General features: G+C 32.3%; 6 protein-coding genes across 6 annotated transcripts; 3 read left to right on the top strand and 3 right to left on the bottom strand.

The window, feature by feature from the left end:
* Positions 1-2,603: 2,603 nt before the first annotated feature.
* Positions 2,604-3,276, top strand: RO3G_09919 (uncharacterized protein; the record flags this gene model as incomplete). Its single annotated transcript, XM_067664504.1, has 2 exons — positions 2,604-3,122; positions 3,271-3,276. 2 exons carry the CDS (start codon positions 2,604-2,606, stop codon positions 3,274-3,276), a joined length of 525 nt encoding a protein of 174 aa, XP_067520605.1.
* A 453-nt stretch (positions 3,277-3,729) lies between these two features.
* Positions 3,730-4,359, bottom strand: RO3G_09918 (uncharacterized protein; the record flags this gene model as incomplete). Its single annotated transcript, XM_067664503.1, has 2 exons — positions 3,730-3,894; positions 4,069-4,359. 2 exons carry the CDS (start codon positions 4,357-4,359, stop codon positions 3,730-3,732), a joined length of 456 nt encoding a protein of 151 aa, XP_067520604.1.
* A 3,736-nt stretch (positions 4,360-8,095) lies between these two features.
* Positions 8,096-8,861, top strand: RO3G_09917 (uncharacterized protein; the record flags this gene model as incomplete). The annotated part of the gene is made up of 2 exons (XM_067664502.1): positions 8,096-8,150; positions 8,209-8,861. 2 exons carry the CDS (start codon positions 8,096-8,098, stop codon positions 8,859-8,861), a joined length of 708 nt encoding a protein of 235 aa, XP_067520603.1.
* A 133-nt stretch (positions 8,862-8,994) lies between these two features.
* RO3G_09916 (uncharacterized protein) lies at positions 8,995-10,033 on the bottom strand (the record flags this gene model as incomplete). Its single annotated transcript, XM_067664501.1, has 6 exons — positions 8,995-9,489; positions 9,535-9,589; positions 9,641-9,650; positions 9,702-9,799; positions 9,847-9,880; positions 9,940-10,033. The coding sequence occupies 6 exons, from the start codon at positions 10,031-10,033 to the stop codon at positions 8,995-8,997; spliced, it is 786 nt and encodes a 261-aa protein (XP_067520602.1).
* Positions 10,034-11,236: 1,203 nt separating this feature from the next.
* On the bottom strand, positions 11,237-11,969 carry RO3G_09915 (uncharacterized protein; the record flags this gene model as incomplete). Its single annotated transcript, XM_067664500.1, has 5 exons — positions 11,237-11,419; positions 11,477-11,496; positions 11,650-11,756; positions 11,813-11,846; positions 11,897-11,969. 5 exons carry the CDS (start codon positions 11,967-11,969, stop codon positions 11,237-11,239), a joined length of 417 nt encoding a protein of 138 aa, XP_067520601.1.
* A 1,933-nt stretch (positions 11,970-13,902) lies between these two features.
* On the top strand, positions 13,903-16,214 carry RO3G_09914 (uncharacterized protein; the record flags this gene model as incomplete). The annotated part of the gene is made up of 8 exons (XM_067664499.1): positions 13,903-14,041; positions 14,097-14,437; positions 14,486-14,600; positions 14,658-14,770; positions 14,826-14,973; positions 15,034-15,869; positions 15,926-15,980; positions 16,033-16,214. 8 exons carry the CDS (start codon positions 13,903-13,905, stop codon positions 16,212-16,214), a joined length of 1,929 nt encoding a protein of 642 aa, XP_067520600.1.
* Between the last annotated feature and the right edge of the window lie 367 nt (positions 16,215-16,581).

The raw sequence follows: 16,581 nt of genomic DNA, 5'->3' as shown, positions 1-16,581 counted from the left end.
CAAGACCTGAGATTAAATGACAAGAGATAGTTACGACCGATATGATTTGACATGTATAAGAAAAATTTTATAAACTGATGTAAATAATCAACTGTTGAGATGAAAGTGAAACTTGGCTGTTCAGGGCAGTTGGTAATTATCAGGATCTATTCTTATTCAAACTCATTTGTAAAGATTTAGCTTAGATTGATAAGACTGTTATCTTATTGACATGTCAAAACATGACACTGTCCTAATTCTTTATCCGTATCATGTCTATAAATACTCTCACTTTTTACATGTAGAATTTATCATATTCAATCTTAGTTATCTTAACTTAATAAAGAGATACCAAGTTCTAACAGTATTTCTTTATCTTTGTTGTTATACTACTTTTACCTAAAACCCCCCTTTCCTAAACACGTATTACATTCACTTATGTTGCTACTGAGTGCATTTAAGACACATGCGACAAGTCTGGACCGTTAGTGACAAAAATTATACTTAAAATGAAATATATTTAACAGATATATTTGCCAAAGGCATCTCAACAACATGCTAGCAAGAATAGATGCAGCTATTAAAGCAAATGGTGTCATACATGTTTTGAAGTCAAATAATGCAATTAATGAAATATGGCTATTTTTAAGAATGTGACATTAATTTGTCGATGTCTCCATGATTAGCAAAGGAAAGCGATAAGCCGTGATGTCTCATATGAGCCAAGATGCTGTTTTACAAATGACTATAATTTTACATTGATATGTTGAATCCTTGGAGAGGTGTTGGTCTCCGTGCGAGATTTGAACTCGCGTTGCAATAGTTTTTGTAACTACTGTAGGTGCTTTCCTGACGCGACGTATGTTTCTTCGTATAAGTATGGCCACTTTATGTCTACCGCGAACTCTAGGAGGTTTAGGAGTTTTGGACCTTGTTACTCAACAAAGTGCCTTACAATTGCGATGGATTCTTCCGTTACCCTCTCCGTCTCCACCCGGTATTTCTTCTGATGATGACTCTTCTATTGCCCTCTCTCAATCTATAGTTTTGCCTTCGTTGATCCAGTACCTGCTTTTTCATTTAGATCAGTGGGTGAAACGGCCTCGCATGGTTTATTCCTTTGATTTTTCCAAATTTGACTTAAGACTATGCTTCCTCTTTGTCGACTTAAGGCCACCTGTGTTACGCGTACATGATGGTGTCTTTTCTTTGCTCTTTCGCTGCATGGATTTGTAATAAACGAAGATAAAAAGAAATAAAAAAGCACCAAAACGATAATTACTTTGAGATACTTTTTATTCTTGATTATATCCAAGTTAAAGTTATCCTTTTTTCAATCAGGATTTAGGTGGAATATTTATATTCTTTTGAATGATAATTCATGGGGACGATTGAGTTAAATCAATTGGTTCTTTCTTGATGTTTCATTCTGGATTGGGGCATTGTCATCATATCTTGTTCCATGGAATCTTATCTTGTATAATTATATTATAAATCGTTGTTCTAAGCTACTAGTGTTGCATTTATAAATAGTCATCCATGGAATCGTTGTTTAAGACGACACTTGTATTTTGTTCCTGAATGGTTATTGGGTTTGAGTAAACTCGGTTACTAAATAAGTACAGAAAGACTGAAACCTAATAATGGAGACAACAGGAGCTATTAGGGCACCAATCGGATTATCGATAGGATTATTTCTCAATCATTCGTTTAGATCAATAAAGTTACTATGCAAGAAAAACAATATTCTATTCTGACACACATAGTCTCAATGCAACTTAATACATTGGATCATAAAAGAGATTATGCAAAGACTCATTACTATAACAAGTTGGTATTATATATGCAAGACATTCATTACTCTTTATGATATAATTCATCGTCAGATCTTTATGATTCAACTATGCTAGTGTTGGAGATGTTTGGTTTATAGCATAATTTATTATTTTATTATGTCTACCTATAACAGGATTTACTTCCAAAGGATTTCGCAGACACTGTCATTAACCATGAAACGAGTCTCCAGTTGCCAATTTCCGCCAGCATACAGCCTGACTGTATCCAATTACTCTCCAATGTTATGTTCTGGTAAAGTAATTAGAAATAACAAAATAAACCAAAAAAATACTTTTTGAGACTGAACTTTATTTAAGACAATCTTAATTGTTCAAAAGAAAACATTACAAAGTCTACTATTTATATTCTTCTATCAGTTGGCGGGTAAATGAGTAATTATGAGCGTAGATCCAATAATTGACATGTTTGATTGAATAATAATCACTGAATCGATTATGAAAATTTTTAAGTCGTTGTTTTATAGATCTTATTGTTCTTTAACTGATCTGGGAGAGTTGTCCCGTCTTCATTGAGAGGAAAGATATATTTATATGAAATGCCCCCAGTCAGATCAAAGTTGACTAGGTACCTGATCCATTATTATTCATTTACAGAAATGATGAATAGTAAAGATCATGACTTATTTAGTATTCATGTTTACTTTATAGAGTGAATCTAATAGTGATAGTTTTATATATAAAAAGAAGAAGAATATATTTTATTTAATAAAGATTTAAATTATTATCTTTTATCAATTTTAATATACTTCTTTTAGTTGTGATTATTCAATGTCCGTTATGATCAGACTCTGTTCTACAACATCCAAGACTCAAACAAGATTGCCGTGTTCCACTGCCTACAAATTTGATCCTGCTTCACGACGTCTAAAGCCAAAATTAACCGCTGATATGGATATCCATCCAACACTTACCAAACGGTTTCTGCGATTGGTTCGCCAAAATCAAGTCCGTCTCGCGTCTTTCTTGGTGCGCTCTTGCATTCCACCAATGTATGCTGCTAAAGGTCCTCATCCTTTTACACCAGTTTTACATAATGATATCGATGCCTCCCCTTTCCTGCAAGCTCTCAATTTAATACCAGATGCTTCAACAACATTATTAACTACCATATCCTACCGTCGCGCTTGTGCCTCACCTCAAGTTTTTGCTCATCGTTTAACTCCCTCACAATGGTCTCACTTTTGGAAGTTTCCATTGTCCCACCACTGTCGTAACGTTTGGTTTCGATTGATTCATGGAAAGCTACCCTATCGTTCGCTTCTACATCGCATTATGCCTGTTTTAATCGTAAGATTAAATAAAAAAATTAAACAAAAAAACAATAGCAGCAATATAAAATTAAAATCCTTCTTTATTGCAGATTTCTTTATATTGCAAAAGAGCCCCGTTTAATGGATAAAAAGTTGGCATCTATTTATATTCTTTGTGAGCGTAGATATAAAAGATATAGACTCGGTAACGATGTCGTGCTGAAGAACCAATGATTAAGCTAAAGCTTGTCGATGTTCTAATATATGCATCTGAAGTTGAACAATAGAAATAATAACCAGTCAATTAACTTTGATCTAATTACTTTTGGGATTGACAATTGATTAGACTCGCTAGGATGACAAATACTGATCTTATTGTTCTAAATTTGGAAAAGTATGGAATTGTTCAATCATAGTTTAATCTTTGTGTATCGTTATTTATTTTAATACAACTGATATCTTATAGAAACTAACTATGTTTACAACAATGGTAATTACTGTTTCAAAGCATATAGCCAAAAGTTCAATATTAGAGACTTATACATAACACTAGCTTTTGAGAGATAATGAATAGAATTTAATAATACGAATGAACAAAAAAGTAAAATGTAATTTTCAAAGTTGGGTTCTAATGTATTTTATGCTTAATCTTCAAGACCATTCACATCACCACCAAAGACTCCCTTTCTATAATGCTCACGTTGTTTTCTTAGCCAAGATCTATACCCATGAACAGATTGAACCTTTTCACCATAATAATCGGGTACAGGGTTACGAATAGAATTAAGTCGAGCATCAGCACGGTTCTTCTTTATATGCTCATAAAACTCCTTATCTCGGATATTCATTGCATGGGCTGTTTTTCTATTCGTCAACTTAAATAAAGTGTTTCCAAACACAGGACCTAACAAAATCCACTAAAGCCCTACAAATATATGCGTTCATGATTAGCTATTGAACAGAGTATCTTTTTTTAACATTACAGCACCGATTGTAGCAACTACAGCAGCCATGAGAGGATCCATACCGAGAATCTTTGTCAAAGGATCTACTTGCATTTGAGCAAAATAAGCAAATGTACCAAAAGCGGGAATAACAGTGCAAGGCAAGTAAGAGACAATTTCATACGTACGTCTCTTTTTGCGAAGGTTGAAATAAGCATTCCAAGTTGGGATGACATTTTGAGCTGCAACTTTATTGGTGGTTAAATGACGTACATTGGAATTCACGAGTAAATGTCTCAAAAGATTAGGTTTAAGAGATAATAAAGCCATTTTACAAAAAAGTGGTTTCCAAAAAAGAAAAAGTAAAAAAATAAGTAAAAAAAAAAAATACATTTTTACTGATACTACATTTTTAGTGACCAATGTTTCATGCATCCACAGAGCTCTATCAAATCTTCCACGGGACCCCACAGCATACTGATGAAATCAGTAATTTTCTACTAGATATTATCTTATATATATTCCGTTCACTTGTATTTTGTATATTGTCAAAACTTTAGCTTATGTCTGCCTTTTATTAAAGCTTTTTTATTAGAGGCTAAAGCGATTTAGGAAACCTAATATGTGTATATGTATGCGTATGATGAAATCAGTGAAAAATAATAATAAAAGTTATATAAGCTAATTATCACAGCAACAACTATTATTTTGTAATATATATGCTTCAGGATAAAAACGATCTTTCTCATTTAATGTAACCTAATCATATTGAACTCCTTCAGAAAAAGAGAAGAACCGCTTTCTATATCTCCAAATTTACAATTAAATACGTCAGCATTTGCGATATGTGAAATAAGGTAAAATATGTTAATATCCCGTGAGTTATAGTGATAGTTTGATTAGATAGAAAAAACGGTTAGCAGTATACTTTATTTTTGTTGAGTTAAAATAATAAATGCTAAAAAAGCAACAAATGCATTGATTTCGTATTTTCTTTCAAGAGATATACGGGTATAAACAAATTAAAAGCTTTTCAGACAAATCAATCAAATAAGAAAGCATGTGTTTGCAAAGGAAATAGTAACATAAACATCAGATCCAATTTTAATTTCTCAATAACATTGCCATTGTTCCGCTGATTCTCTAAGTTATTTTTTATGTCCTTTGATACCACTGTGCAACATAAAGTGCTCCAAGACAAGTTGATCCTCAGAATTGTCCGTGTATGTAATATTCACAAGCAAATTAACCTGCTGGTCTATAATCGAGTTTTTTTTTTTTTTTTTTTTTTGTAGGGCTAAAAGCCAATTTTATTAAAATAAATAAATGAATAAAGACACGTGTTAGACAGCGGTGAACTTCTTGACTTTGGATAGACAAAATAAAATCAATCAACTTGGAAATATGTGAGTATTATACTAGTGAATTAAGTGCGTTAGATTACATGAACGCAATCGTAAGTAAAATTTGGTTATGAACAATAATGGGATCAAATGGAACGTCATCGGATATAAATCGCCAATGTGCCTTCCATACCCCAAGAAAAGTACAACCGATGATACTGTCATTTTAAATGAATCGAAGTTTCTGTCGAGGAAAGGTCAGACTGTAAAGAGCTTGACGAACGGTGGACAGATCGACGTCCACTACACCAAAAAACTGACGCTAAATCAAACACCAGATGGTGAGCTTCTTGGGTTATAAAAAAAGAAAATGTTAGCATCTTCCAAACATCAACGGAAGTACATAGGTGGTAAGAAGTACCACAGATATCAGGTATCATGTTGTGAATGACTGCTGCATTTGGTAGTTTCTGGTGAAGGAGGCGATACCAAGGATTGCGAACAGCCAAAGGAATGTCCATATCCCAAAACCTCTTCCAAAAGGAGACAGATCTCAAGGAGTTTGTAAAAGAAGAAATAGAATGAGCCAGTATGTCTAAACGCTTCTTTCGGAAGTATTTTGACATAGTTGAGTTACTGTTCTCAGCGCTTGAATATTGTCTGTCGTGGCTTGTTTTGCGAGTCTGTTTATTAAATCAAGCTGCACTGGGTGTCTGTATAGAATCCATTGCAGCTTTCTTATTTTTAGGTACCACGTTGATTTGATGTTATCCAATTGTTTTTGGAAATAAACTAGGCTGAACTTTTGAACCTATTTTTATAATATTCTTCATCCTTTCCTGTTACTTCTCGATGATCTTGTGTTCATATTTTGAATATCTTCCATTGTAAGAATATATGGTCATCAGTTACTTTTTTGTCCTTTCTCATACATCCTAGTCTCCTTTAACAATCTAGGCAGGGTATATGTACAATTATCTTTATGGGGTATGGTTTGCTCTTTGGCTCTTCAATGGTATTAGCCTTTGTCATTAAATGTTTGGATTCGCTTAAACCATTTCCGTGATATTTAGTCAATATATCAAACATGAATAGAGTATGTATGTATCGAGCAATAAAACCTATCTATTAGAGTTTAGTTATTTAGCCATATAACACCTTAAAAAATTTGTATTATTTATGCACAGATATATATATATATATATACAAGTTTTCAACAGGTATACCAGGTAATAAGATGAGAGTGCTATAAATACAAAGCTTAAATTTAACAAAGGAAAGAGCCTGAAGAAATACTAAGATGCGCCTTTAGATTCTATGTTACAATGAAAATGTTTGTTGCATTCCTTTGCTATTATATTCATTATTGCTTAAATATTCAACAAGAGTTATATCATGCAATTGTGCTATTGAACATTCTTAAATAAGACTGTATCTTCCAGATGAGGTCTTCTCTATACTGTGATATTTAAAACCAGAATGACGTAAAATAAATTGGTATTACTGGCTCGTGAGTACAGTAATGAATGACCATAAGATCTATCCTTCTTGTTTTGTCAAAAATGAAATAAATAATGGAGGCTGTAAACTTGGATTTCTAATACTTTGTTTATTATTTCTTAGGAGAAAACATAATTTCAAGATAGGTACTGATTTGATACTGCATATTTCTGAAGCTTATCAAGCATCAGTCATGAATGAACGCTTAGATTAGGTCAGACTTTCAAAGCTATTGCTAAAAAAGTTTTAATAGAAAGTTGTATTCGAGTTCATAAATATCATTCTGCTAAATTACGAACAATTTTAAACTACAATCACTATCATCTTAATGTCAAGTATAAAAAAAAGGGAGAGAGAGACTGGATATACAAAGCTCTTAAATTAAAATGCACTTTATAAACAAATATACGGTTTATTTTATAGCGAAATTGACATCAAAGGATTAGTTTTTAATATGTCCATAAGTTAAATAAACAAGTATTCTTATGAAGACCTCAAAGATAGTTTGACAAGGGTATATTAATATATATAAAGTATTCACAGATTAAGTAAAATTCTTATGTGTAATCATGAAGGAGAAGAAAATGAAGTATCTTTGTTACTTCATAAAATGGCATTCTTTTTATTTCTATTTCTTTTGTTTAAACAGTGATATTCAAAATGGTATCTATCAATAAAAGCAAATAGTATTTATATTATAGTATGCCGGAAGCACTTATGAGATTATATTTACTTGGAACTCAAATAGATATTGTTTATTGTTCCTTCTAAAAAACTTGTTTGTATAACTGATTAACATCCATCAGCTAATAGTGAAGATGCCCTACACTGTACAAAAATTCAAAGCTTATAGTAGAGCAAAGCAATAGCTTCTTATTAATAAATTGTATATTTGATTAAATAATCAATATAAAGAGTAGTTTTATGTGGTAGTATGCGACGCGTAATAGGTATTTATGAAGAAAAGCCAAATGACGACTACTTTTTTAAGATGGCGCCTATATAAAATAGAGCCACTATTTTTAATTTCCTTTTTTTTTTTTTTTTTTTTTAAATAATCTTTAACTAATCTACACTTTTCTATTTCTTTCTTTCTTTCTTTATTGTTCTTTTGAAAATACCTCAACACTTTCTTTCGACTTCTATTCAACATGGAATAACTTTATAAAAAGAGCTTTGCTTATAAAGAAAGGAAGAACAAAAAGGAAAGAAAAAAGCTTTAAATGTCGACTTTTATATTTGCCCCAAGTTGGGTTGATTATCCCAATAGAACCAAAAGTAAGCATATGATAAAGTGACATGTATCATTCTACAGTTGTTAATAATAACCATTTAGTACCAAAAAATATTGACGAATTTCCAACACTTGCTAGTTCTAAAGATAATAATAACAATAAGAAGCTAAACGATAATGTTAACAATAATGTTTGGTCCAATTCACATATACTACAAAAAATACAAAGGCCAGAAGATGAGGAATACGTTGGAGATGATGTATCGTCAGAAGAAAAGAAGATAGAATTAGAAAGATTAAAAGCATTAGTTCCCAAAAGAAAGCCAATAACACCTAGTCGTTCAAGAAGTATGATGACACCTAAACCAATGAAGGCATGTCTTAATGCACCCTTGGCACGTACAATAATAACAACGAGCAATAGCACTAGTAACAGTAATAATAATATCAAGACATTTAAAGTACCAACACCTAAATTATTTCATCAACATATTTCAGAAGAAGAAAAGCAAAGATTCATTATGTTTATCAAATCTTGGACATCATCTGGTGCAACTAAGCAAGAAAACGATACAAAACGCATTCATGATCATAATGTGATTGGACATAATAATCATAACCAACAACAATCATTTACATGTTATTCTTATTTTGATACGTTTGGCTCACTTAATGATAAGATAAATAATAATAATAATGTGTCTTATTTCTATTATAATCATTTCCCTACATCTTCCACTTCTTCTTTTTCTTAGCATTTACTATTATTCAATAAAGTTTTTTTTTTTCTTTTTCCTTTTCTTTTTATATGCATAGTTCATTGCAAAATATTCTCATTCTTTACCCCCTTCTCCCTTAGTTTTTATTATTACGGCTATATGATTGATATTAAACTACTGTTTTGTCAATTTCAGTGCTTTGAGTTTTTGATTCTTGATAAGGAGGAACAGCTGAGGAACTGCTATGATTATCTCCATAGCCATAACCATGACCATGACCATATCCAGTTTCAAAAGGTTTACTTTGTTGATAAGGAGGAGCAACTGAAGAACTGGCGCTGTAGTTATCATTATATCCAGGACCAGCAGCTTTGATAGGCGTTTGTGGGTAAGGTGAACCAACTGTCTGTGAATAAGGTGAAGAAATAGGTTGCGGATAAGGCGAAGTAGCAGGTTGTGAATAAGGCGAAGTAGCAGGTTGTGAATAAGGCGAAGCTGCTACAAAGCTTGTTGATTGTGGTTGTGCGTAAGGAGGAGCAGTAGCTGAGCTATTCTTGTGCTGATTACCATAGCCTTCTACGTTAAAGGCTTCTTTTTTCATATTTGATGGTGTTCGAACGTTACATAGGTGAAAAAGAACATAAGCAATACCGATCACAATAATCTAATTATAAATAAATATACGGCGTATTTTTTTTTTAAAGCTTACAATAACACCACAGGTAATAGACAATGCACCATCGTCAAGCGTAATAAAGCCAATGCTATGCTTTGGTTAGTTTAACCTGATAAATGACAAAAGTGTAATAGCTCACAAGATATAAACTATGTACAATTAATATAAATTATTTATTTTTATATAATCTTTATGCTTACATAATGCACGACCCATAAATGAAAACATGAAGGATGCATATTGAATTATGGAAGGAGGCAAAACAAGTTCAAATGCACCAGTAATTAGACCAAAGAAACTATAAACAATGAATAGATGAATCAATAATGGTTTTTTAATGCTTACATTATAAAGATACCCACAATAAACTTAGAAAACCCTAGACAAATAAACAAAGGGTTAAAATGTCTAAAATATCAACGCGATTGTTTCCTTTACCTCCATTGATACATCTCGCTATACCACCAGCAAACATTAGACTAGCAGCGATTATATTAGCCACTCTAATTAGGTTGGGAAAACGTCCACACATTTTTCGCTTAGAAATAGATTGAGACGAAACAACAGGCTAAAGAAATACAAAACAAGCTTGCGTCTAAATTAAATCCAAGCTTTTCTTATGTTCAATTCAGTTCCGATTTATGGACCATGTACTGTTACACTAAAATAGTTACAAACGTACCTCCATCATGTAGAAAGTATAAAGCACTTTTGGAATATAATTGATGTGCTCGTCGAAAAAAAAAGAAAAGAAAAGAAAATCAATGAAGTCTATAATTAATGCTCTATCAATTGAAATGGTGATGATGTTTTTTTTTTTTTTTTTTTTGCTTGTATTTGTTACTATGAAGCAATTAGCTTAGCATCAAGAAGCTAAACATCAAAAATATACAAGTTACATGATCTTTGACTTAGACAAGCCCGCTACTACATACTGATCCTATTTGAATTTTTTTTTAAAACAATGAATATTAAATAACAGCAAAGATAAAAAAAAAATATTTGAGCAAGACCCTATAATTAGCTATGATGATGACAAACTTGGTGCAATGGGTAATTAAACTGAATATCTCATGTTGCCAAAGAAAGTTACCAATGAAAGTTGTCAAAAAATAACACTTTGTCATCCAACCGATTGATCCTTAAAATTTACAGTTCTGTTAAGCTTTAATAGACCACAGAGATCAAATAAGCAATAAAAGTAAATTATCAAAGCATGCTGTTGAGTATGAGCATGTTTGGCATCTTATTTTTATTCATGTTCATATGGAACATATTATTTAAATCAGAAGATACAGAAAGAGAACAAGGTTATATGATTTAATAAGTTGATAAGGAAATATTTATGATTATAAAGTAGTGTTCGATTATAAAGCAACAGTAAATAATTTGATCCTTAAATGGACACTCTTTTTATATAAATAGGTGCACATTTTATATTTAGTAAGTCCTCTTCTCTTTCATGACTTAAAGTTTGAAACGGAAGCAAAACAACATGCAACATAAGAAGTGATATATAAAAGTGAAAGATAGTATATAGTCTATAATGTAAAATAGCTAAAGAAATAAAAGCCTTGATTACAAGTCACAAAAAAGCTCAAATGAACGTTTGCAGTCAAAAATATAATTTATATATGCACTAAAGCTTATGTCAAGCATAGATAAGAAATAAATGATAGATTATTATTAAGAACTTTATTATAATTTCTGTAAAGAGGCTTATGTTGTAAAGTGATTAGACTACTGCTGCATTAACTGTAGCAGGTTGAGCTTGTGGTTGCGAATAAGGAGTGGGTGAAGGATCAGGGTGAGTACCACCATATCCAACTGCATCATCAAAGGCTTCTTTTCTCATATTTGATGGTGCTTCAATCTTTAGGAATTGAAGGACGACATATGCAATACCAATGACGGCAATCTATTAATTACATAAAACATGAACACATCATTTCATATTTCATCTTTTACTACTCACAATCACACCCGAGGCAATAGCTAATCCACCATAATTTAGTGTAATACAGCCAAGACTAAAATAAAGAAACTTTCAGAATCAAATTGGTATACAAAAAGTAAAAATGATGGCTCACAAGATATAAACTACGTAATACAAATGAATCATTCACAAACATTAAATCTTCTTTTTACTTGTCTTACATATACCACGACCCATAAAAGAAAACATAAAGGAAGCAAATTGTGTAATAACACCAGGTAATCTAAACTCAAATACCGCTGTCATAATACCAAATAAACTATATTTATGCAAATGAGAACAATTCAATAACACTTTTACTTTTCTTTTTCTTACATCACAAAGATGCCTTGAATAAAATTTGGAAAGCCTAAATAAAAACATGAGTTATTTGTCAACTATTCCATTCATTCTTTTCACCTCCAGCAATGCAAGTCATTACACCACCAATGATCATAAAGGCAGCAGCAACTATATTAGCTGCTCTAAACATAACAGGATAACTAATATTCATTTTATAAAGAAATCAAAAAATATATAAAACAAAAAACCAAGAAAAAAAAAAAAAAAAAAAAGAATCAGAAAATAGCCTTTGTTTTATATAAAAAATAAATTTCCAAATAAGGTGTATGAATGTAATCATAAAATGAAACAATAATTTTTATTGTTTTAACAATGTTTTCTTTACTTTTTTATTCAGAATATAAGTTGAATACATTATATACCTCGGTCATAAAGACGGAAGTATATTGATATTAGAGATGCCAGAATATGCAATTAAAGTATTCATCATTTTAAAAAAAAGAAAACATTGTCATTTTTCATGTAAAAAAAAGAAAAACGTTCTTATAGAAGTAAATGCAAAGTAAAGATTATGATAAACCTATCAATTTATTTATTAGTTTCATTCTGTAAAATTTAATTTCATTCCATCAGACATCCAAGGAAGTGTTATTACCAACATAGAGAGGGTATTTCCAAAAAGCCAATGGCTAATCGTACTAAACCACAACAAGTCTCTTCTGGAGGAAACTGCGAACACGGGATTTCATCATCACTTGGAATAATGTTTATGTAATTACCTTTTATTGACATTAATAAAGCATGTACGTAACCATAAAAAAAGTTTCTTCTTTTTCTCTACAGAAAAACTATAAAAAATTATTAATAAAGAAATTTTAATGACAAGATAAACGTTGTAAGTGTGGTCAGGAAGTTATACTGGCAAGTATCAACAGCGCTCAGCGAAGCACTGCGGTTTATTTCACCATGGTCGATAAGATAAGATGAAGACAAGTAAAGTTTTTCATCGTCCCACACACAACATTTTTTATATAAAACTACACTTACCAAGTTCCTTTTCTTAACCTCCAAGATTGGAAGTGTAAAGAAGAAAAAAAAAATTTTAGGGCAGTGAAAAATAAGGCTTATTTATAGTTTCATTGAGGAGTACACAGTCACGACTTCTTTATTAAGCCAATGGGGACTTGATGATTGGACTGTTGAAATGAAAAAAAAAATTAATGTGCTTTCAAACAACGCTTGTCAATGAAAACTATACCAAAAAACGTGTTTCTGTTCCTTTGCCAACCCTCTTTCTCCCCCCCCCTCTCCCTCTCTCTCTTTCTCTTTTCGTAAAGATCTGACAATATCAAAGAAATTGATGGGTTGATTGTGTGTCTTTAGGTTGTATTCAAACTTTTTTCGTCTGAAAAATAAAAAATTGGGATCCAACTTTTTTTCTGGAACCATCTAAATGGAAATCGTGTCACTGTTTAATATTTGAAGGCATAAATGGAATCATGCTATTTGTAATGATTTGCGTGAGTCTATCAATAATGGTACAGGCAAATCATTTCTTTTATTCATAACAATCATCTCCCCTTTTTTTTTTCACTTTTTAACAATAGACGCGTAAAAGTTCATTTTTTTTTGCTTTTGAAATTTATGCATACAAACAAATTTATTATTATTAATTTCTACAATAATCAAAGCATTTATTTTATTTAAATAAGAATAAAAACAATCGTATTCAATTAGTATCTGTTTGACTAGTAAAAGTCTAGGTGCTTTAAAGTGGATGGCCTTTTCTTATTTTTATTGCAGTCATCTTACTCAAACTAACTAAGCATAACCACTGCATGTACGTGATTAGTGCTAAATTGTATGAATTGAGCATATATGCAAGGTTAACCTATCCAAAATAGTAAAAAAAAAAAAAAAAAAAAAAAAAAAATACAATTTGAATTCATTTGCTCTTAACTTCACAAGACTATATTAGCAAATTGATATCGACTGTGTATATAACAAAATACATAAAATGTTGTTTACGTATTTATCTCTGATTTTACCCTTGTCGGGCTTTTTGTACAAAAGATAAATCTTCCATTTCTTTTATTTCTTTTTTCTTTTCTGTGTCTACAGAGATGGCAGATAAGAGTACCTCACAACCGGTTCCAGAAGGAACTGGTGAACAACCAAAACAAAAGTCTTTTCTTCAACAGATCTCTGGTTCTATTATTCAAGTCGTCTTCTTTTGGCTGATTATGAAAATGCTTACTGGAGGTATAAAAAAAGGACATCTCCTTTACTTCATGAACGCTAAAACATAATTCTTTAGGATTTAACAAGACCGAGACACCTACTTCAACTCCATCTCCACAAGAAACCTATTCTCACTCAGAATCTACTCCTAATAGCATTGCTCATCAACTTCGAGACTATGCATCTGTTCCAGAAAATATTTATTATTTTCCTAATCCAATCATTCCTGCCTCTGATTTGCCTGATGCCATTGCCCCTCTTTGGCAAACAGGTATTCCTTTAGATGTATCAATTTACGTTAGTCAAGATGAGTATTTCAACGACTACAATAAGCAACCTGATGTGAAAAGTTTCGGTATTCAGTATGGCGAATGGTTTGAAGGAAAAAAATACGACATCCATATCCCTGCGACAAAAGTATAAACACACAGTCAAATATAATGGACAGTAACTAAAGCTTTATAGTCTATTCAAAACAATGGCACTGTTTATGCTCATATCTTTGTCACACAAGATCGTATGCCCATTGATCCTCGTCATCCAGCTCACGTTCCTGATGCAGTTGTTTATCAACGACATGGTATAGATACGCATGAATTTGCTTATGATGCTATATGCTAAACAACCATCTATTTAGTATTGACCAAGTTTTATCCTCAAAAAGCAACCATAAAGCAGAAAAACTTGTTGAAAAAGGATGATCAAGAAGAGGAAGCACCACAAAAAGAGCAAAAACCACAACAAGAAGAGGTAACGATGAAACATCGAAAAAACCTTTTTTTTCTTATAAACAAAGTGAATATAGGGGGTGTCAAGTGCTTTCGGTATCTTGGGTAACTTTACACGACGAGCTCCTTTAGTTGCTTACTGGCAACAAAATTTCACATTGAGTTTAATCAGTGACACAAAGAGCGTCCTTCCTAAAAACGGTTTACAACCTGCCATTTTACAATGTAAGTTTTTTTTTTTTGGGTGTTTGCGTATAAAAGAATGAAACATAATGCAAAAGATAGACATTCCCATGAACCATGCGCTTTCTCGTGATTCTCAAGGCAAAGTAAGTTATTACCGCCCAATTGTATTCCCCAATGATTTTTGGCAGCTTCGACAAAATGCTTATGCGATCAATGAAACTGTGAGTTCCTTACCTCTCACGATTCATATTGAACCCATCTCGATGTGGAAGTTCAATATCTTTGCCACCTTGGACGAAAACATGAAGCAGCAAGCCAATAATCCCTTGGGCGGCATGACGTCCAGCGACATGGATGAGGCCAAACGCATGTTCCTTGAGACTAATCCAGTCTTGCTTGGCACAACTATCCTTGTCAGTTGTCTGCACTCTGTCTTTGAAATGTTGGCATTCAAAAACGACATTGCCTTCTGGAAGAAGAAATCCAACAGCACGGGTATCTCTGTACGTACACTGCTGGTCAATATCTTTTTCCAGATTGTCATCTTTTTGTATTTATTTGATAACAGCCAAGAGACCTCCTGGATGATTTTGATCAGTCAAGGGTTTGGATTGCTCCTTGAAATCTGGAAGGTTTTTAAGGCTCTAAAGTATGAACTGGTCTGGACACCTGGGTCGTTGATTCCTAAATTAGGCCATCAACAAGAGAATGCCTCAGAGGAAGAAGATGAGACGGCTAAATACGATGCAGTAGCTTTCAAGTATCTTACTTGGGTTGCCTATCCTCTCTTGGCTGGATATGCAGTTTACTCACTCCTATATGATGAGCACAAGAGTTGGTATTCATATGTACTCAAGACACTTGTAGAGTTCGTGTATATGTTTGGGTTCATAACCATGTTGCCTCAACTCTATATCAATTATAAGCTCAAGAGCGTAAGTGTAGCTTTAGGCTAGAAAATAAGATGCACAAGGACTGATTAAACATTTAGGTTGCACATATGCCTTGGAAGACATTAATGTATAAATCACTCAACACTTTTATTGGTAAAATTCCTTTTTTAGTTCAAGAAAAAGATGAATAACCTTTTATACTTAGATGATTTGTTTGCGTTTGTGATCAAAATGCCTACGTTACATCGTCTTGCTTGTCTTCGAGATGATGTTGTATTTTTTGTCTACTTGTATCAAAGACATGCCTATAAAGTAGATCCTACACGTGCCAATGAATACGGTCAAGTGGGTGAAGAGGATGAAAAGGAAACCAAAAAGAATAAATAAAAAAGGTTTTTTCTAATTTATTTTAAATGCGTTCAAGTGCTTCCATAATAGCAATACTGTTACCGCGAATAACCTAAATGTAGGAATTAAAAAATCGAATGTATTTGTAACTTACTTTCTACTTACAACCATGCCAATGTTGTGTTTCTCAGTTGAACTCACTTCTTCAATTGTTTCATCCAAAACAATGTTCATAAAAGGATCATATCCGCGAAGAACACCAGTGACTTTACGATTACCATTAAGCTGAAGTGAAAGACGTTTGTCCATGTATCTAAATATTCTGTTAATTACGCTGATCTAAAGTAGCCATTGATGTTGTTACTTTTTTAATTCTGGTGTGCTTGTCTTTCCCATTATATATTGT

Source organism: Rhizopus delemar, genomic scaffold, assembly GCF_000149305.1.
Source record: "Rhizopus delemar RA 99-880 supercont3.7 genomic scaffold, whole genome shotgun sequence".
Lineage (NCBI taxonomy): Eukaryota > Fungi > Mucoromycota > Mucoromycetes > Mucorales > Rhizopodaceae > Rhizopus > Rhizopus delemar.
The sequence above is the reverse complement of the archived record's forward strand: the minus strand, read 5'-3'. Positions and strand labels throughout refer to the sequence as shown.